Source organism: Nyctereutes procyonoides, unplaced genomic scaffold (assembly GCF_905146905.1).
Source record: "Nyctereutes procyonoides isolate TBG_1078 unplaced genomic scaffold, NYPRO_anot_genome, whole genome shotgun sequence".
Lineage (NCBI taxonomy): Eukaryota > Metazoa > Chordata > Mammalia > Carnivora > Canidae > Nyctereutes > Nyctereutes procyonoides.
The window spans coordinates 13,139,652-13,161,337 of record NW_026575134.1 but is presented as its reverse complement, the minus strand read 5'-3'; the positions used below and the strand labels follow the sequence as shown (position 1 = coordinate 13,161,337).

The following is a 21,686-nucleotide window of genomic DNA, read 5'->3' as shown; positions in this document are numbered from 1 at the left end:
GTTTGGGGTTTTTTTTTTGTTTTTGTTTTGTTTTGTTTCACTTATTTCTTTACTAGGACCTCCGTAGCGCATATTGTACTATGTGAGAAGCAGGACAGGGAGGTGGCCCATGTGAGAGCTGCCTCCTGGGCATAACGCAACAAGAAAGTATAGTTCTTTATGGCAGTAGGTATTTACAGATTTTAACTATTAGTCATATGTGATTTAAACAGTTGTAGTGTGCTGCAGACTAATTTGGCCGTTTAGGTCTGCTAAAGAAAAGTGGCTAATCAGGGGGGAAGTGACATGTTAAAGTGTCTAATTAAAACACCTCAAGTTTGACTGTGGATGTGGATGTTATCATTCAGCCACAAATCAAGATTCTTTACTCTTGGGAAATCCTCTGTTGAAGTTTCATTCAAGGATATATTATGTGTAGCTACAAATTATTCCAGAAGAACATTCTAGTAACACAAGTGCTTCTCCTTGTTTTCTAGAAGTGTGTGTCCTGCATGTCATCATGAACTAGGGCTTGCTGCATGTATTGTAACAGGCACTACTTGTGACACCTGTGGGGTATTTGGCTTACTGTTAGAAGCTGGCAGGCCATTTAAAACGTGGAGAAATGTTGTAAGGGAGGCATGAGACATGAAGTAAGGGACCTGAGTTGGACTGAAATATGTAAGATTAAGTGCCGAGGCCTTTTCCTTCCTAATGCATCTTGAAGACACTGATCGAATTTTCCCAGGATTCTGAAGCAATGTTATGTTTACAAGGACTCCGTGACCTATGGCATTCTTCAAACTGGTCATGTGTAAGCCCGGAGGGGCAAGTAATACATCTGGATAAGCCACGGCTTGGTTAAATAACCGAAGAAGGAATTCTAACATCTAAATAAGATGTGAATACCTAAGGGGCCAATGGGATTATTAACACATAAGGGAGACACAGGAGGACAAGGAAGGCTGGCGTCTGAAACTGAGACTGTGAAGTACAGCCCCATGTTGAGTATCAGAACTGTGACCAAAACAGATCGGAAGAGGAGTTGAGACAACCTTACCTGTTCCAGGATATTTTTAAAGGCAGCAAAACTGGTTGAGCAACTGAAACTGTATAGTTGTTAGTCTTACCAGGTACTTAAAAACACACACACACACACACACACACACACAAAAACCTTAACAGTATAACGAATCATGGAAACATAAACAGGAAAGTCTTTACCAGGGACTGGAAGAGGGCTTGTGCGCCCAAGAAGAACTGTGGGGGCTCAGATCAATTCAGTCCGTGGGAGTGAGAAGTGGGGACTTCGCCCCATCACTTAGATCACTCACGTGGTGAGCGGGTGGCAAACTCCAGGCACCTGCAAGCTCTCGGTTTCCCCGTGCAGTTCTTGGCTCCCTGTTTTTTCCCATATTGAGCCTATTGAGAAAAAGGCGTCAAGTTTGCAGTGCAGAGGGAGACTCTCGAGAGGAAAACTTTTATTTGACCAATAGATCTGGGCCTTTCAGTCCCTTTTTACGCTTTAAATCTATAAATCTAAAATTGCCCAAGAAATCCTGAAGATGGGTGTAACGTTTACTTTTGGGAAGATGGGATGAAGCATGCTGTGGAAGTAACTGCACCATAAAGATGAAAGGACACGTATTAGGTGGGTGGTTAACCCCAGATTTAACCACAGCCTGACCCTTGCCACCCTACCCCACAAAAAAAAAAAAAATGTAGTACGAGATGTATATATATGAAACGTTTTGTTGGTATTGATAATAATTGAGATGTTACAGTAAGTGGATTTTTACTCTCAACTGCAAAAAAAGCCCAAAATGAGCTCTTTTCCAGGGGACCAGGGAAAGTTTTAAGTGTGAGCTGGCAATGGACTCAAATGACCAAAGCAGCCTTAGCTCCCGCCCATGACCACCCAGAAGGGAAACCCTGAATGTTTTCTGCTTAACATTAAAAAAAAAAAAAGTTACAGTGAATGAATGAGTGTATGAGCAGTAAATACGACCAGTCAGAAATCTCATAAAGTTGCTTCCCATCGCTGATTTTCCATCTTTGTCCTAATTGGAAACTGACCCAGGTCCTGCTGAGGAGCAAGAGGACCAGCTGTCTCCCGAGACTCCCTCTGGCTCCTTGGGGCCACTGCTTTACAATAGTGACTATATTCTTGACACCTATACACACGGCATGTGTAAATGACACGCTTGATTATTTTAGAAGAGGTGCTCAGTAGCAACACATCTTTTGGCAATTTTTTTTTTTTGTGCTTGGTCCTTAAATTAGCTGAACTTAAATGAGCTTCCACATTTTTACTCTCCCGGCGCATTGTGATAAGCTGTGGCACTTGAGGGCGTGCAAGTGGATTGGAAGCCTGTTCGCGGCGTGTGTCCAGCAGCACGGGACACACAGCAGCCCATGATGACTCTATTCTCGTAAGACAGAGCACGCTGCTCATTTCCTCCCAGCTCCTCCTTCATTTGTTGAGCAGACTTGTACACTGGGGGCCCGGACGGAAAGATGCACAGGAGGTGGAGGCAGGGGGGGAGGGAACGTTCGCCAAGGTTGGGGGTTGGCCAGTGGAAGCAAAATACTAAGTGGAGCATAGTGTGACGAGCTGTGCACGTCTTATCCCTGTGGTTTTAATTGCTTTTTATCAGACTTGCCTCTAAAATGGGGTACTTTTGACCGGCAGCTGAAAGAAAATAGTAGATAAGGGCCTAGAATAACAGACATGGGGAGAAAATATGTGGGAGTTTGTGTTACATGGTTCAGATAACAGGAATGGTCTATTCTAGAAAACTTGTAATAAAAAGTTTTTAAAAACTTTTTAAAACTTTAAAAACTCTTATGTTTAAAAAAATAAGAAAGACATTGAAAGATGAAAACCTTATTACTGCTGAATTTTACAAATAGGAGGTAGGATTAAGTCAAAATTTTTGTTGCCTTCTCTAAATGCTCACATTTTCATGAATACGAAGTTGGGCAACTTAAAAAAAAATTTTGAGGGCAAGTGAGGCCACAAAGCGTCGACCCCTCCCGAGTCCTTAGGACACCCAGTTTATTTCTCCCCACTTGGATCTCCTAAACCCCACATAGTTTCAGCCGCATTTAAGAACTCTGTACCTAAACTCCTTCCTTGCACGGAAAGCTCACGATCTAAAGTTGAACCCATCCTTTCCCCTTCTTTCAGTCCCCAAGTCTGTTCTCCCCCAATGGCATCGACATACCACCAATACCCACCCACAAGTAATCCTACACCCAACATGGGGGCTCGAACCCACAACCCAAGATCAAGAGTCTCATGGTTCACCAACTGAGCCAGCCAAGTGCCCCTCCCCCCACAAATCTTCCTTTTTTCCTCCTCTTCCCTTTGGTTCTTCCTCCTAAAGGTGATGGTGTTAAGAAACCCAACATAGCAACCACTGAAGAAAGGTCTTGCTTTATGGTCATCTGAGTAAAACTTAAACTTGTAGTAGAATCACAAATTACAACAAACATGTTGCTCATTTCTAAAATGGCACTCGTCATTAGCTCCCAGGCATATACTCCCTTACAACTTGAGTATACCTGAGTACTTGGAATTAATTATAAAATTAATTTATTTTAAAAGTATAGTGCATACATGGAAAGATATTTGTAAGATTTTGATAATGTACCGAGAGAGGCTATCTGAAGAGTCTAGGCACTACTTTAGACCATACATGTGTCCCATTTCCTGGTTTTAGTACGAATGGTCCCCAGCTTAGAATGGTTCAACTCACAATTTTTCGACTCTACAATGATGCAAAAGCAATGCACTTTCAGCAGAAACCGTACTTTGAATTTTATCTTTTCCCAGGTGGACAATCTTCTCTCAGGAAGCTGGGCAGGGCAGCCGGCCACAGCTCCCATCAGCCATGTGAGCATGAGGGTCAACAGCCCAAACACTTAAAGCCATTCTAGTTTTCACTTTCAGGAGAGTGTTTGATACGTTACATGAGACATTCTACACTTTATTATAAAATAGTCTTTGTATTAGAGGATTTTTGCCCAACTGTCAGCTAATCTAAGTGTTCTGAGCATGTGCAACGTAGGCTCTGCTGAGCTCTGATGTTCCACAGGTCAGGTGTGTTAAATGCATTTTCCACTTAATGATATTTTCAACTGATGATGGGTTTATTGGACATAACCCCACTGTAAGTCGAGGAAGATGTGTACTTGATTTGAGTGAATTCATTTCCTTTTTAACAATCTGAACAGCAATAGTCTCAACATGTAAGCAATGCCATGTGCTTGAACTCCATCTCAGTCAATGAAGTAGTCATTGGTGTGCCAGACGTATTGGAATTGAGGCAAATTTGTTGTTTAATTTTACCCTCCAAGTAGGATTTACCTTTTTTTTTAAACTACCTTTAACAAATCAGTACTTCTTGTTTCTTTATGAAAACAGAAGTTAAAAAAACAGAAGTTTCTGTGTTTATGAGTTCTTAATTATACCTGTCTTAGTGAGAGAGCAGAATTTACATACATAAAGATTTTCAAGGAGATCTTACTAGTTTTTTACTTTGATCTTTGCTCTGGGCTATGAGTTGGCTGGTTTTGTCAGTCACCCAAGAATTAATGAGGATGATACACCTGTTAAATATACATGAGGTACTAATAGCTTCCCAGGAAAGTCAAAAGACAGGACTAATTGTCCACCTTAAAGATGTAGAGATTCCAATACTGATACTTAAACAGTTGTGACTGAAATGTCAGGATTTTACTCAGTGACTTAGACAAAAATAAAAGTATGTGAAAATACTTTATATCTTTGTAGCCTTATCAATTAGCAAGTGGTCAACAAATAATAGTCGCAGCAAGCAACTCGGACTGTTTATGGCCCGAAATGGGTGCTGCGGAAGCCTGGGGTTCTCCGAGGGCTAAGAGAGGCCCAGAGGGCTATTAAAAGGTAGTTATAATAATGTGAAAAATCTTCATCTGAAGCTGAAATTATTCTTCCCATCATAGTGTCCACCAATGAAAACATCTCCAGTAAGGCTTTTAGTAAGAACTTTCAGATAGAAAACCCTTTAAAATTAAGGCAAGGTTCAGGGACACCTGGGTGGCTCAGTCAGTTAAACATCTGACTCTTCAACTCAGGTCATGGTATCAGGGTCATGAGTTCAAGCCTTGGGTTGGGTGTGGAGCCTACTTAAAAAAAATAAATAAGGTTCAGCTAAAAGCAGGCCTCACAGTTTACGGTTTATGCAATGAATAGGCAAAGGAGTGGCTTGAGAGCCCATTTTTTGGGGGGGAAGGAAAGGATTTCAGTTCTCTGGAGGGAGTAAGACATAAATATTTCAAATTTTATTTTAAATGATTAGGTAAATTCCACAATTTTTTCTTTTTGTCAAAAAATTAAACACTGGAGAGGCAGCACAGCAATCCTCCTCTATAAGGAAAAAAAAAAAGGAAGGCAAAATAACAGAGTCACAGTCCAGTTTCTTTTTTGGATCCCTCTTTTAATCTCTGAGAGATAATAAATTCAAATCCTGTCCTTTTCCCTCAGTGAAAAATTCAGGCATTTTGTTCGCCCTCAATTATTTTTAGGGAAAAAAAATTACAATGTTACTATCTGTGAATACAAGAAAATAAATCTTTGGTCCTATGGTAGGGAGAACTATTTTAAAATAATTTTACTTCAAGGCTTCAAACTGGGAACCCCTAAAAAAAGAGGCAAACTTGTTTGAACCCACGAGGTTATTTGGGATTTGATTTGTCGTGTGGCTTTCGGGGAGATTTAGAAATTCAAGAGATGTACGTGTGTGTGTGTGTGTGTGTGTGTGTGTGTGTGTGTGCGCCTGTGTTACAGGAATAATCAGCCACGGTTAGAGAGTCTTTTCAGTCGCTTGACTAGATTTCTAACTAATGTACGATTTCCTCTTAATTTTCAGCACACATATGGTGATGTAAAGATATAAAACCCGAAGCATAGCTTAAATGATTAAACATTACAGGTTCAAAGGAGAAAAGCTTAATGATGCCTCCGTAATGTGAATGGTAAAAACATCGATTACAGACTCGGTGGACTGATGGACAGCCGCGTTTAAAGGGACGGGACCTATAAAGCCGGGGAAGCCGCCCTCCTCTGATGAGTCAGAGGTTACTAATAAGTAACCTAAGGAGGAACTCCTAGTGGCAACGAACGAAGTGGCAAGACATTCTTGTCTCTTCATCACTGGCAAGACGTCTGGAGGGGAACACCGGTGGACGAAAACTCACCAGGGACGCCTGCACAACGATTCACTAATTCAGTTTAAGTCACAAGTTGTGCTCCTGTTCCCTTAGCCAAGGGCCAAGCTCGTCAATATGGAAAAGACCGCTTGGAGTTGCCTTGGTGTCTGAAGCAATAGTAATTGTCTACAACCCCACCCCCACCCCCAACCCCTTACAGCTTTGTAAGTTCTCCAGACCCTGAACTTTTCCCTCACTGCTCATCCCCGAGCCTCTCAGTGCCTGGCACGGAGCCAGCGTTCAGCACATCTTGGGGGAACCGATGGGAGGGGGCAAGTTGCTGTGCAAGGGGGGGGGGGCGGGGGGGCGAGGGGGACTGGCCAAGCAAGGCTGAGGATAAAGGAATTCTAGTTCTTCCCACTGGAGCCCAACGCCGGCTTTATTATCCCCATCATGCCCGGGGCTCTGATTTGTGGGTGACTGGTCCCCCGCGAGGCTGCACTGCTTCCGCTTGTGCAGTCATCTCCTTCCCTCGCACTAAAACAATACCTTGGCCTCCTGCCAAACTTCCAGCAGCGAGCGACTCGGGCTGTTTATGGCCCGAAATGGGTGCTGCGAGAGCCTGGGGCTCTCCGAAGGCTAAGAGAGGCCCAGAGGAAGAGAAGAGGCCGAAGCTTTAAAACACTCCCTTCCTCCGCCCCCTCCCTTTTGTCCCAGACACCAAAACAAACGAGCTGATACACGTGTCCCTATGACTCTTGTTTACTATCAAGACAGCGCGGCGCACGCACCTCTGGGATATGTAGTCCAACCGGTTCCTCGCGCCCGCGGTTTCCCGGAACAGAGCAAGGCCGAGACTACGAACCCACAATCCATTTCGGGGGCAAAGTTTGGCTTGGGTCCCCGGAGTCTCGGCAGCAGTCCAATCCGGAGCGCTCACTCCTGTGATTGACAGGCCGCCTTCCCCAGTGAACACAACACAAAAGTCAATACAAGCCCGCCTCCCGAGACGGACCACGGGATCGCCCAATGGGAAAGCGGAGGCGCCGAAGGGCAGTTCCGTAGGCCAATAGGAGGGCGGAAGAGCTGGGAGGAGGCTCGGCCCCCGGGGGGTTGAGGGGAGGGGGAAGACGAAGCTTGAAAGACTTGGTAATGGCGACGGGTTTGGTAAGTAGGAAAGTTTCGGTGGAGGAGTGAGAGCGGCGGCGGGAGCCGGGAGGCGCGCCGGAGAGGCCGCCGTCAGTCGGGGAGGGGGCACGCGAGCCGCCGGTGGTGTTGTCGCGTCCAGGGCGGGCCCCGCCGGGGCTGCCCGCACTCCGCGGCGGGTTTGTTGTCTTTCAGTTCGGGAAGGGGTGGGGGTGGGGAAGGGAGGGGCGGGATCCCGAGGGGACCGGGGAGCTCGGGTCCGCGCTCCCCCCCCTCCCCGCCGAGGGCTGCCCCGCGGCGACCCCGCCGGGCCGGCGCCTTCCGCCAGCTCCCCCGGGCTGGGCGGCGGCGGGGCTCGAGGGGGCTCCCGGGGGCGGGGGCGGGGAGGAGTCGGCGAGGTCGGCGCTCGGGGCCGGGTGGCGCGGTGGGTGGCCCGGCCGGGTGCGCGGGGACGGGGCGGGCCTGGGCGGGGGGGAAGGGGCCGACGCGGCGCCGGGGCTGCCCGGAAAGTTGGACTTCAACTCGGCGCGTGTGGGCGGAGGGTCGGAGGCCGGCCCCGGGTGGGCGGCCGGCGGGGGGTGGGGTGGGGGGCCCCCCGCGAGGCGCCGCCCCCGCTGGGCGCCGGGAGGGGGCCCGGGCCGGGCCGGGGGAGCTCGCCGAGCCGCTGGGCCCCGGGGCTCATTGTTACGCATTTCGAATGAATGGGCTCCGGGGCGCGTGCGCGGTGCGGCGGGGCCGAGGGGAAAAACAAGCCTGGAGTCCAGGCTGCGGTCACATGACGGGGGGAGGGGCGGCGGGGAGCGGCGAGGGGCGCGGGCGGGGGGCGCGGCCTGCGCGGAGCTCGCCCCGCCCCCGCCCCTGGCCCCGCCCCCGCCGCGTGCTGGCCCCGCCCCCGGCCGCCGCCGCCGCCGCCGCCGCCGCCGCCGCCGCCGCCTGGAAGCCAAACAAAAAGGAATCCCGGCGCGGGCGGGCGCGGGTCGGGCTCTGCGGTTCCTTCCGCGCCGCGCGGCGTCGGGGGCTTCGCTCCGGCGGGGCGCGCCCCCCGGCCCCGCCCCGGTCCGGCCCGGGCCCCGGGAGCCTTCCCCAGAGGCGTCCCTGGAGGAGCCCGCCCGCAGGCCGACCTCGCCGCATCCCGGGCCGCGCGGGCCCCGGCCCTTCCCCACCGAGGGCTCGGGGCCCCTTTCCCTCTAGGCTCGGGCTCCCAACCTTGGTTTTTGCACTGAAGTCACCTTTTAAGGGTTAGAGTAGTTCTTGACGTCTGCGAATACTTTTCTGTTGTTCCACTAGTGGTGGTGATCTGCATTGGTAATGCATTCCTGGTATTTCGGTCTTGGCCTTTTTTTCTCTTTTTTCTTTTTGTCCTCCTCTCCCTGCTGTTGTCTTTTGTTTGAGCTTTTGCTAACCGGGTGTTAGGGCCCTTTGTTCGGGTTCCTGGGTTAAGCTACGGAGTTGAGCGCTCCTTGCTGACAGGTGGAGGATCTCTTCCCAGACCTGTGGATGCCTGAAACCGGGCATACTCTTGAGCCCTTATATAGGCTATGGGGTTTTTTGGTTTTTTTTTCCTCTTCTTCTTAGGATAGTTTTTAAGTTAGATATTAACAATAATAGCTAATAATAAAATAGAACCAAGAGTATGCAGTCATGAAAGTGTGGAGGTGGTCCTTCGCAAAATACCTTATTGTCCTGTACGCAGACTTGTGGTGGGAGCTGATAAAATGCCTCTGTGGTGAGATGAGGGGAGGTGAGTGACCCAGGCGTTGTGACTTCGTGCCTGCTGTTGACCCTTCTGACGGTAGGTAGGGCAGGAGGAGGATTAACTGTTTCCAGACTGGGTTGACTTTGGGTAACTGAAACCACGGAGAGGGAAACCTCAGATAAGGGGCGACTGCTGTGATCCGTTTTATTTATTTTTATTTTTTTAAAGATATTTGTTTATTCATGAGAGACACGGGGAGAGAGAGAGAGAGGCAGAGACACAGGCAGAGGGAGGAGCAGGCTCCATGCAGGGAGTCCGACGACATGGGACTCGATCCTGGGTCTCCAGGATCATGCCCTGGCTGAAGGCAGGCACTAAGTCGCTGAGCCACCCAGGGATCCCCTGTGATCCATTTTAAATATTTCAATTCCTCATGATAGAGATGTAAATTAATTGCTTGTTATCTTCTCTTTGTCCCGCCCGCCCCCCAACAATTTTAGCTTGGTAAATCCTCCAGGATTAGGAAAGAACATCTAGAAATCCTTTGCACGATATCCTTGAGGGTGGAAAGCTGAGGGTTTAGGGAGAACACGCACTTAAAAGTAGGAGTCTAACCTCTGTTGCTCTATGCCTTTTGTCTCTTTAAAAATAAAATAGTCACACTCAGTTGTCATAGTCCTGTTTTCCTCATTCATAAGAATAACTTTGTCCCCAGAGCTGTTTTGAGGTTTTTATGACATTAGAGGAAGTATGTCAAATGATCTGTACGTAGTGGGTAAGCATTTAGTAAAACCTAATTTCCTTCTTGTCCATTCATGGAGATTTAGCTATTTCTGGTCCTCTCCTCTAAGATTTGGTGGATGTTTATTTATGAAAGGTTGCAAAACAAAGACAATAGAGCCTGCCCATGTCCACCCAGTAGAAATTTATAACATTGGGCATGCTATTTCAAAGCACAGCTGTTGGAGAATTTTACTCTTCCCTTTTGAGAATCCCTGATGTACTTGCAGAGTTAGCTCCAGTACAAGGCAAGCTATGTCAAATCCTGTAATACCAAAGCAGTATGCAAAAGCATCAATGAACAATAGGGTTAGCTCTACCAGGAGATACTTGAAAGAGGAGCTTGTTTATCAAAATGAATGTCTAATTGGCATAATGCATATGGGGGTGAATTTTTTAGTATGGACCCTTTTGATATTTTACTGTATCAGAGGTCTTGCTTCCCCCAAGTAGTTTGACAGAGAAAAAGTTTGAGAAGAAAAATTTACATTCATACAGGGATTGGAATTTTGTTATCATGTATTTTATTTAATTCCAATAGCCCAGTGAGATTGAGTGCAGGTGCTGAGAGGCCGAGGTTAAGCCGCCTGCCTCCTATTCCGTGGCGAGCAAGGGGGACCTCCTGTCTTTTGACCTAGGTCTAGGCTCCCATTTACTGCGCAGGAGACTTGCAGAAGCACTACCTCCATTATCTCAAGACCTGACTTTTGATAGCCTTGAGCAGCGAGAGGTGTACACACATAGAATTCAGATTCAACAGATACTTGGTGTTTTGTTAGTGGGCGATAACTGTTTTGAAATTTTTTTTTAAGATTTTATTTTTTTATTCATGAAAGACACAGAGAGAGGCAGAGACACAGGCAGAGGGAGAAGCAGTTTCCACGCAGGGAGCCCCACATGGGACTCGATCCTGGGACTCCAGGATCACGCCCTGGGCCCAAGGCAGACACCCAGCCGCTGAGCCACCCAGGTGTCCCATTTGTTGTGAAATTGAAATGTTTTTTTCCCAGCTTCCCGTAAGGAATATTGTGAGAGGATGTTGGGAGATCACTAGGACAAGGGGCTGAATGATAGAAGTTGGCAGGAGGTGATAGAGTACTGTAAATGGTGAGTGGGGACAGTGCAGGACCCGCTGATGGGGAGGAGAAAATCTGATTGGAAGAAGGAGAGAAAGCCAAAAAGTTCTGCAGAAGGAAGGAGAGGACAAAACAAATTATGAGTCTGCTTCCACGGATGCCAGAGCGGTTCTGCTCCATGCACTTAAGGATGGCTCTGAGGAGATACGTATGTATAGTGTGACCTCTGAACTTCCTAATCGAGGTAAAATGAGAAAGTGGTCAAGTTTAAGATTGCAGCTGGGGCTGACTTTTGCAGATCACACCCTCCCGTGAAGCTTGGGACAACAGATGTTCATGAAGAGTTTGTGTCACTAAGGTTAAATTGTGTTGTGTACACTTAAGATGTTGGAGAATTTTCTATGAGAGGGCTTCAAATATACTACCTAGAGCAGCCTGGGTGGCTCAGCGGTTTAGCGCTGCCTGCAGCCCAGGGTGTGATCCTGGAGACCCGGGATCGAGTCCCGCATCGGGTTCCCTGCATGGAGCCTGCTTCTCCCTCTGCCTGTGTGTCTGCCTCTCTGTGTCTCTCATGAATAAATAAATAAAATCTTAAAAAAAAAAAAAACAAATATACTACCTAAACTGGGAATATTTGCTGGTCAGAGAACTCAGGACTAGTTCCTCTCATGTCTTAGGCATTACTCAATAGGGAATCTGCACTCATACTACCAATTTTCTTTTATGAGAACTCTTGCAAAGGAAGCTGGGAGCAGGTGGCTGACAAAATTGGGAATTTGATTACACTGTTTTTATACATTTTCCCTTAAATATGTGTTATAGGTGTTTCTGCATAATCATGTTTCAGTATATTTTTTTTATAGGCTCAAAGAAAGTGTTTATAGTTCTGATCACGTCACACCTCTTCAAAAATCGCTAAGGGGTTCCCTGTCGTCTGATAATTGCTAATAATATTACTGGCCGCTCTGCATTGAGGGTTTGCTCTGTGTTAGGCACTACTGTAAGCTTTTTACATTTGTCAGCTCACTGAGTCTTTACAACGACCCATGTAAGTGTTTTTATGATTTCCATTTTACAAACAAGGCAAAAAGATTTTGAATAGATCGTCCAGGACACATAACTAATAAGTAGTAAATCTGATATATAAACTCAGGTAGCCTAATTTCAGAGCCCTTACTCTTGAGTACAAAAAAACAAAGATACCAATTTTCCTAAACTAGGATTGAAGATTCTGACTCAGTCTACCTTTCCAGCCTTCATATCCATGACCACAAGACACACAAGGCCAGCCTACTTTCTGGTAATACTAGATTCTATGTTGTTTTCATTTCATCCATTACTTTGCAAACTCTGCAAGTTTGCTCATGTGAGTTTCTCTCACTGGAAGACTTTTCTTTTTACCCATTCGTAGCCAACCCCTGCTATGTAGAAATGTCTTTATTTGCTTATATCTTTCCACTAAAATATAGATTCCTTGAGATTCAAGACATATTGTTCATCATTGAGGTCCAACATTGCAGCTAGTATTGTGCCATATACATAATAATGTGTATTAAATAAGTGAATATACTTACATGAAAAAGGAATTTAATAATCATTTTTAGCTCACTCGTTTTCACAATGCACCTGGTATTGTTTGGGAAGAAAATAAATAAATACCAGTGCCCAGGGTTATACCCTACCAAACAAATCATTCTCTGGAGGTGGGGTCTAGGCATCATTTTGTTTGAAGCACATAGGATTACATGCTTGAGAATCCCTTATCTAGCTAAAGAGTACTTGATTTTTGCAGCGTGAAAGGTTCAGAATAATGATTTGGCCAGTTATGCTTGAGAAATCAGTTGGTGTTATATACCACATCTTTTGTAGCCACCAGTTTTGTAGGAGATTATTATACTCCAGCAGATTTGCCCTTAGCTTGTATAGTAAGACTGTGCTTAATTGATATATAATAAATTGTACTAAACTGAAAAAGTGTTCATTTCCTGTATATGCCTTGGACATCTTTTAGATAAACTGTTACTTGCCTGAAATAATGGCATGATCTGTGGTTTTTATTAAGATGTGTTGGATAACGTGTCGTATTTCCCAGGGAAATTACTGAAGCTGAATAAACTAGCTGCCTGGTCTCCTATCATTACCTATTTTCAGTAACTGCTCTATTTAGGACGTTAAGTGCCCAGAGGACGTATAAGGTTGCCTTGTGTCAGCCTAGGGATAAAACATTTTGTGAAGTCATTTTACATTTTTTTCACTCACTGCGTCTCAGTTCATCCTCACAACCCCTCTAAGAGGAAAGTAGAGCAGCTGTTTTACAGATGAAGATACCGAGTGAGCAGCTTACTCACTTAGGTCAGATAGTGAGTGATCAAGCTAGAATCAAAACTCATGATTTCTTACATCTGACCCAGTGCCCTTTTCACTACTCTGTAGAACATCTTAGATTGAGTAAGACTCTAGAGCAGTGCCTATGATATGGGTCATTTTTGAGGGGTGCAGGCAAGAAAGCACTTGAAATAGAATGTTAGAAATAAAGTAAGGCAATAGGCAGTTTGGCTGCATGTGTCAGGAACCATAAGATGTTTAATTGCCATTCACCTGATGTGTCACTAGAAATCTAAAAAAAAAAAAAAAAATCTGATATAAGCAGATATTAAAAAAAAACTTAAACTGCCATTGAGAAGAGTGAAAACCTGGGAACAGCATGTTCAGCACTAAGGGATAAGGAAAATTTGGTATATCTTAATGATGTATATTATGGATTTATTTAAAATAGATACATAAGAAAAATTAGTGACCTAGGAAAATGCTTATGAACAAAGAATCAATTATATATAGTTCAAAGTATGAAGGAAAATATATTATTATAGGTGTTTATATAAAAAAGAGATTGGATTGTAAAACAGTACACCAAAGTGTTAGCAATATCTAAATCTGGTTGGTGGGATTAGAAGTCATTATTCCTGGGTGCCCAGGTGGCTCAGGCGGTTTGTCTCACTCTTGATTTTGGCTCTGGTCATAATCTCAGGGTCCTGAGATAAGTTCCCTTTTGGGCTCTGCATTCCATGGGGAATCTGCTTGAGATTCTTTCCCTCCACCCATGCCCCCCACTTGTGCCCTCTTTCTCTCTCTCTCTAAATCATTTTAAGTCATTATTTTTTAAAAAAAAAATGCCTCTTTCCCCCTGCACAGTGATTATGTATTACACAGTTAGGAAAACATATTTCATAATAAAAAGTTCATGAAGAAAATAGAAAAAAAAAAAAACCATGAAAAAGCCGTTGTAGAAAAATATTTGTCAGTGTTGCCAGTGTTTGTTGGTGATCATGTCATGGCTTAGAAAGTTCTGGTGTAAATACTGACCAGTTAACATCTTTTCACTGCATTTTTGGTCAGCGCAGGCTGGAGTACTAGACTTTTAGTGACTTTATTTATTTATTTTTAGTGACTTTAAATTGCAGCACATCTTACTGTCTTATTTTGAGGAAAAACTATGTCATGTTAGATTTCTTGTGTGTATTTCATATTAGCTCATTAGGACTTTTTTTAAAAAATGAGATCTGGAGGGCAGGCCTGGTTGCTCAGCGATTTAGCGCCACCTTCAGCCCAGGGCGTAATCCTGGAGTCCCGGGATCGAGTCCCACGTCGGGCTCCCAGTATGGAGCCTGCTTCTCCCTCTGCCTGTGTCTCTGCCTCTATCTGTCTCTCTGTGTCTCTCATGAATAAGTAAATAAAATCTTAAAAAAAAATAAAATGAGATCTGGAGTCAAGCCTGAGAAATCAGGGAATCTTCTTGATGCTATTACCTCTGTTAAATAACCAATTTGATCATTGTCCAAAGGCATTGTCCAAAAGGTATAACCACATTTTACTTTTGTAACAAAATTTAGTTGGTAGACTTGCTTGAGATTATTTTAGGTATATTAACCCTATGTTATTTTCTTCCTTGTGATAACTTTGTAGCCTTGAATAGATTTGCTATTTGTTTAAATTTCCTATGATTATTATTCATCTTTCTAGAAATAATATGTTATTCAGAAGGATAGGTCTCTTTATGATGGCTAGGTACCAAATTTTCATAAAGAAACATAGCATTTTAATTTTTTTGAGAAGGATAATAATATATGGCCATTTTAAGAAACTTCAATGTCTTTTAGAGAATGTTATTTTAAGTGTGTTAAACTTTACTTTCAGAAGACGAGAAAACAAAATAACAGTTGGTAAATAGAGAAATTGAAATAGAATCTTCAAAAATGAGAAAAAATGGGCAGCCCGGTGGCTTAGCGGTTTAGCGCTGCCTTCACCCCAGGGTGTGATCCTGGAGACCCTGGATCGAGTCCCATGTCAGGTTTCCTGCATGGAGCCTGCTTCTCCCTCTGCCTGTGTCTCTGCCCCCCCCCTCTCTCTCTCTCTCTCATTAATAAATAAAATCTTAAAAAAAAAAAGAAAAAATAGAATATTTCCTCAGGTTTTTTTTTTTTAATTTCAGGAAAGTTTGTTAAAAATTTTTTTAAGATTGATTGATTGATTTATGATAGACATAGAGAGAGACAGAGACAGAGACACAGGCAGAGGGAGAAACAGGCTCCATGCTGGGAGCCCGATGCAGGATTTGATCCCAGGTCTCCAGGATCGTGCCCTGGGCCAAAGGCAGGCGCTAAACCACTGAACCACCCAGGGATCCCTGTTTTGTTTTTTTTTTTTTTTTTTTTAATGTGAAGATACAAGTTGAAAAATGGCTTCCTTGGTCTCTATATTTGGGTCTCAGAACTACTAAAGAAATAAAAATATATATAGTGGTGCTATTATATTTTTTTAATAAAAGACTTTTATAAATTTAAGATCTGAATCCTTTGGTATTTGGGTATGATTTAGTGCTGACTACATGGTTGTAGCCCAAGAAATCAGGGAGTCCCTGGTCTGAAGGATTTGAGGGGGATACAGATGGCAACATGATTAAGTTAAAGATACAGCATTCTGAGTCTCTGTTGGATTTAATATTTCTGTAATCTCTGGATCACGTGACTTGACATTTTGGTCTTTATTATTTTTACTTGCAGTCGGGGCACCATAACATGGTGTGGGAAGTGAAGACAAATCAGATGCCTAATGCGGTGCAGAAACTCCTACTGGTGATGGACAAGCGAGCGTCAGGAATGAACGACTCACTGGAGCTGCTGCAGTGTAATGAAAACCTGCCGTCCTCACCTGGGTACAACTCCTGTGATGAGCACATGGAGCTTGGTAAACAAAATTAAAAGTTGTTGAGGAATCGGAGATTCATATTTTTATGTTAAGTCAGCTTCTCCACCTCTTAAACTGCTTGAGTACGTGAAGTTTGTGTACCTGAGGAGTTTTTAGTGTTCCATCGTTACTGCTTGTAAAATATTACTTAAAACCAATGTGACTTTGGGCTATTTATGGTTCTCATTGCGACTCATTTACAAATTATCAAACTAAACCACTGTTATGGGTAAAGGTCGGGCTGCACCTCAGGAAAATCCTGTGTGTGACTCGTGACTTTTGAAACACGCATGAGCTTAGTAAATGTTTGGCGTTCCTCCCCTCCACCCCTGACCCCCCCATGGCCGGTTTGTTGCTGTGATGGGTGAGGGACAGTGGACCCTTGAACCTGGGTGATCTGACATCTGTGGTCTTCACCGCCACCAGGCTTCTCCAGGGATGTTCGGCCCATGGCAGCGTGTAGGTTTGTGAACGTAGGACTTGGAACCATATTGCCAGAAGGTTGGTGTTGAAGAGCCCCCCGCCGCTGAGTGACCTCGACTTGCTGCCCTGCTTCTCAGCTTGGCTCTGTCTGCATTTAGTATGCAGCTTTCCAAGAGGTTCACCACCCCCCTTGGCCCCCCAGCCCTGATTACCCTCACTTTGCAAATGATGAAGCAGAGGGGACCACGTGCTGCAGAGCTCTTTGGGAATTTGGGGATGCTCAGGTCTTGAGACATGGCCTACATAAACACCAAGGGGTTGCTGGCCCCTGGGAGTCACTGAGTGGTGGGTGCCGTGGAGCACAGAGCGCCTGTGTGTCTGGGTGGTCCACTGTCCACCAGGGCACTTTAGTTTCTGGAGGAAATGGGGGCTTAGCAGTTAGGGCCCAGGGGTGCCAAAACTCATACCGCTCCTTACTGCTTCAGTTTTAAAGCAGTTATTTTCCGGAGCTTGAGAGACAAACGGACCCTTTACATACAGAAACTTGAAGTGCTGGCTTGAGAAGGTTGTCAGCTGTGAGGGAAGGGTAAGGGCTCCCCCAGCGTGACAGTTACAGGGTGCAGTTAGATGGGGTCGGTATAGTGTTTTTCAGTTGCTTGGTGAAGGAGGCACCTTCTCGTCTGTTTTCTGAATGGATGTCCTGAATCATTCCTTACAAGTAAGACATTTAATAGGCTGTCCTGAGATATTTGCCCGAACAGGAATTCTGCGTCTGTACCCACATGGTAACAGCTGGCCAGAACTCCCAAGGCTAGAAGGGTTTCCTGACTTACATGCTGAGGGGACCCAGGGGATCTGTGGTTTGTTGTAGGTGTTTTACAAAGTTGTTTTAAAGCTGGCAAGATGATTTTTCTCCCCTCCTGTTTCTTTTTTTAAATATTTTTTTAGAGCTCAGCCTTCCTCCGTGTTCATAGCCATGATGAATGCATGAGCCTTGGGAACAGACCTTTAGGAAAGCATAATCAACAGTTACTATTGTAACTGTTCAGAATTTCTTCCTCAAAAGAAATAATTTTGCATAGATTAAATTGAATAAGTAGCACCTCAGGACACCTGGGTGGCTTAGTGGTTGAGCGTCTGCCTTTGTCTCAGGGCGTGATCCCAGTCTGGGAATCGAGTCCCACATCAGACTCCCTGCCAGGAGCCTGGTTCTCCCTCTGTCCCTCTGCCTCTCTCTGTGTGTCTCTCACGAATAAATAAATAAATACAATCTTTAAAAAACAACAAAAAAAAAATAAGTAGCACCTAAAACTTTATCATATGACCTGTCGATCTCCTCTTTAAAAATTGTTCTCATTATTGCAGTAATCTTCCATAACAGGGTAACAAAGTGTCAGAGTAAGTACATCTGTGTACACGTGAGATGCCTTTTTCCTCATTAACACGTTAAGCTGAAAATGTCTTGGTGGTATATGGACTAATCCCAGGTGAACTATAAAAAAAAAGAGAAAACACAAACTTTGTTTTTCCGGTCTGAGAACAGCTGTGGTAATTACAAGTCATTAGTACATTTACATCCATTCAGTCTATTTCCCATCAGGCTCTGTTGACCCTTGAATATAGAAGGTGTCGTTTTTTAGATTGAACTTTGTTTTATTCGAGAAAACATGTCGAATTTGTATTTTTCTTTTCGCAAAATTAATTAGATTTAAGGACTTCACTTCTAGCTGTAGTTATAACATTATTCCCTGTATTAGCAATTTCCTTTTTATAATTTTGAGTATGCTTATTTGCAGATGACCTTCCTGAACTTCAGGCTGTTCAAAGTGATCCTACCCAATCTGCCATATATCAGCTAAGTTCAGATGTTTCACATCAAGAATATCCAAGACCATCTTGGAACCAAAATACCTCAGACATATCAGAAAATACTTACGGTGAAAATGAGGTGGATTGGCTAACAGAATTAGCAAATATCGCCACCAGTCCACAAAGTCCGCTTATGCAGTGCTCATTCTACAACAGGTGGGAACACTGCCTATATTTTTATTGCAAACTTCTATCATTACAAGGAGCTGGGTTTTTGTTTTTTTTTGTTTTTTCCTAGTTTGAAAAGTAATAATGCTATTAACCATTTAATGAGGGGGTTTGCTGAAATTAGAATTTAAGTAAAGTCATTAGAATTAAATTTTCTGTTCTGTAATGATTGTAGAGCTTTTTCACCTAATATGATTTCATACTTTTAGAAGTAGATAAAAGTGATCTGAGGACTGCAGAGTCAAAAATATTTGTAAATATATTAAAGTCATCAAAAAATAAATCCAGACCAAGATACACCTTTATTATATATTTATGATTATAGAAATGAAAATTATACTTGTCTCAGAAACCGTAGGTATAATAAATGTTTTGTTTTTTTTTTTTTTTTTTTAAACTTAACAGCCTTGTGTTTGGCTTCTTTTGGTCTAGGTTTATTTTCTTCCACAGTGTATGTGACCTTATGTTATTTACCTATTAGTGAAAACTATAATTGCTAATGTTAAAATCTGGAATTTAATAAAAGTGGACTCCCATTGGTAAAAAAAAAAAAACCACGGTTTCTTATATCCAGACCACAGTTTCCGCAAATGAGTTGTGCTGTGAAAATTGTGGAAGCTTTGAACTAAAATTCCTAGAGACCTAAGTGGATAACTTTTCATTAATTATCCCTAAAATTAGAAAATTAAGTAAAAAGACCTAGATAAATATGATAGTTTGTAGGGGACACAATTGCCCATATTTCTACTCAGGTGGGTAGACAGACTGTAGTCCATTCAAGATGATAGAGGAATAATTGAATTTTGGTAGTGCTTCTAACTTACTGTAGTTCTTTGCTACAAAATAAACTTTCATATGTGAAACCCTGGTTTTCTTGCAACCCATGAAATTATGTTTTCCTTCTGTTCAGGATATTGGTCTTGATTAGGGCAAATTCAATTTAGTTAACTGAATCTTTCAGTTTAATTCATGAAAATTTCCCAGAAAGAAAAAGTAGTCAAAAAGCTAAAAATTTGTGTACAATTAAAAAAAGCAGACTCTGATTTTTCAATTGGACTTTCTTTTTCCTAGTTTAGAGATAACACTTATTTTTTTAGAACAAACTTAAGAGAATTAATAATGTAGTTCATGGAAAGTTGAGTAGAGCCTCAGAAAGGTAATTGATATAAATAAAAACATAAGTAAAGGAGTATCTCCCTGAAGATATAAACGTATTCTGCAGCATTTTCTGCGCTTCTCTCCTTACTAGGAGAGTCCAGGAGTCGCGCTCTGCTGTCTCGCCTGTCTGCTGACACTGTCAGGGGCTGCTCATTGCAACTTCTCGTAGCATGTTAAATGGATTTAGTGAGCTCTGGATGTCTGAGGTCGTAACTGTGCAGTACCAAGGGGCTGAGGACAGGTCCAGTTTATATTACCGCTGCGCAGGTAGAGGGACAGAGGAGACCAGTGGTGTTGGTGTTGCAGACATGTTTGGCATGTTAATTTTTACAGAAAATTTAGACCATATTTGTTTCAGAATGTTATGTTGTTACTTCTCCTTAAGTGGTTCAACAGAAGAATAAATAAACCCGTTTTCTTTAATTAGTCGGGAAGCCAGGGTATACTTGAGGATGTTTTAGCAGTTTGGCCATTCTCTAATACTTCATAAAGGTCTAAATGTTTAATAAAAGGAAGAAATGTGGCAAAGATGAAACATTTAATATTCATATTTTGAAATCCAAAATTGGAGAGTGTGCTAATAAAATCCTTCAAAACTTTTGAGGGGGTTTTTATTTAAGAAGTGCTCTGAACATGAAAGCATAGTTCCATAGACCCTTATCAAAAAGTAACTTCTGCAAAGGCATAATGAAAAAGTGTTAATGAGGATAAAATTAAAATTGAGGGGCTAATAAAATTTCTCAGGGAATAAATAACGGAAGAATTGGAAAATGAGATGCCCCTCCTCCATTAACTACGAGGGTCAGTACAGACATGCGTACACTTTCCTCTCTTGTGGATCAGATCCCTTCCTAGTTGGCATCTCCGAGAACTGTCCTGATGTGAGGCCTCGGGCGGGTTGGTCTCCTAGAGCCTGTGGTCTTCCTCTCTGCTGCTTTCCCAACTTGTGGGCTCAGTGCTTGGTGCTGCTCACCCTGACTGGACATGCTGCTTACTGGTACCCCGCCCAGGAATCCCTGACCTTTTTAAAAGGTGATCTCAGGGAATAATAACCAGCCTTATGAGTATATGCTTTGCAACAAGTTTGTATCAGAAAACAAGAAGTGGTGTCCAGTTACAAGAAGTTGCAAAGAGGCTGCTTTCTGCTATAGTAAGTTTAAGCATTTTAGCCTTAGGTTGTTCATTTTATCTGCCCAGTGACAGGTGGTTGGTAGATAGAGGTCCGCGTTGGTCGCATTCAGCTTAGGGCCCCTGTTCATACTGATTGTGTGAAAGTAGGAGAGAAATAGACAGGGAGCCCTGCAGATGATGCTTCGTGAATGAGGATATGCATGTTTATATGTACTTACTGATATAAAAATGAGTGAATAAAGGAAAGTATAATTTGGAATTTAAAATACATAAATATGAAAAAAGAACGGTATTTAAAACGTGTGAAGAGGGCTTGGATAAGAAGTTAAGGAATAGCATTAAAAAAAAGTTAAGGAGTAGCAGATTGCAAATGAAATCTTGATGTCTTTACTAGTGTTTTTCCATAGGTGTCTTAAATGTGATAACACTGGTATTAGGAATATGAAGTTCTTTTCATGAGAAGGAAAGATCTGCTTTAAGGACCTCTGCTTTATGGTTAAAACTGCTTCCTTATTTTAGATCATCTCCTGTACACATCATAGCTACTAGCAAAAGTTTACATTCCTATGCACGCCCTCCACCCGTGTCCTCGTCTAAGAGCGAGCCAGCCTTCCCTCAGCACTGGAAGGAGGAAACAGCAGTCGGACACGAAAGGGTGAGTTTATTCATGAGAGTAAATTGTTACGGAGTTTGCACAACAGTTGAAATATGTTAACTTTCCTTTTCTCAGAAGTACTTTTGAAGCACTTACAGCTGGGAAGTTGTCTCATTGTTCTGCCAGTGGTCTGGATTCGATTTTACTTTACTTACAGCTCTACCAA

The 21,686-nt window shown here is 43.4% G+C and overlaps 1 protein-coding gene across 3 annotated transcripts in view; it reads left to right on the top strand.

Moving 5' to 3' along the window:
* Positions 1–7,254: 7,254 nt before the first annotated feature.
* HBP1 (HMG-box transcription factor 1) overlaps positions 7,255–21,686 on the top strand; it is a 28,548-nt gene continuing 14,116 nt past the window's right edge. The window contains exons 1-4 of one of the 3 annotated variants that reach the window (XM_055300750.1): positions 7,255–7,341; positions 15,933–16,116; positions 18,336–18,564; positions 21,385–21,520. In XM_055300750.1, the coding sequence (XP_055156725.1) occupies positions 7,327–7,341; positions 15,933–16,116; positions 18,336–18,564; positions 21,385–21,520 (564 nt within the window). In that variant the 5' untranslated portion in view covers positions 7,255–7,326. Of the gene's footprint in view, positions 7,342–7,387; positions 7,500–9,043; positions 9,113–15,932; positions 16,117–18,335; positions 18,565–21,384; positions 21,521–21,686 lie in introns of those variants that run through there. The other 2 variants (XM_055300752.1, XM_055300751.1) reach the window with 2 other exon arrangements.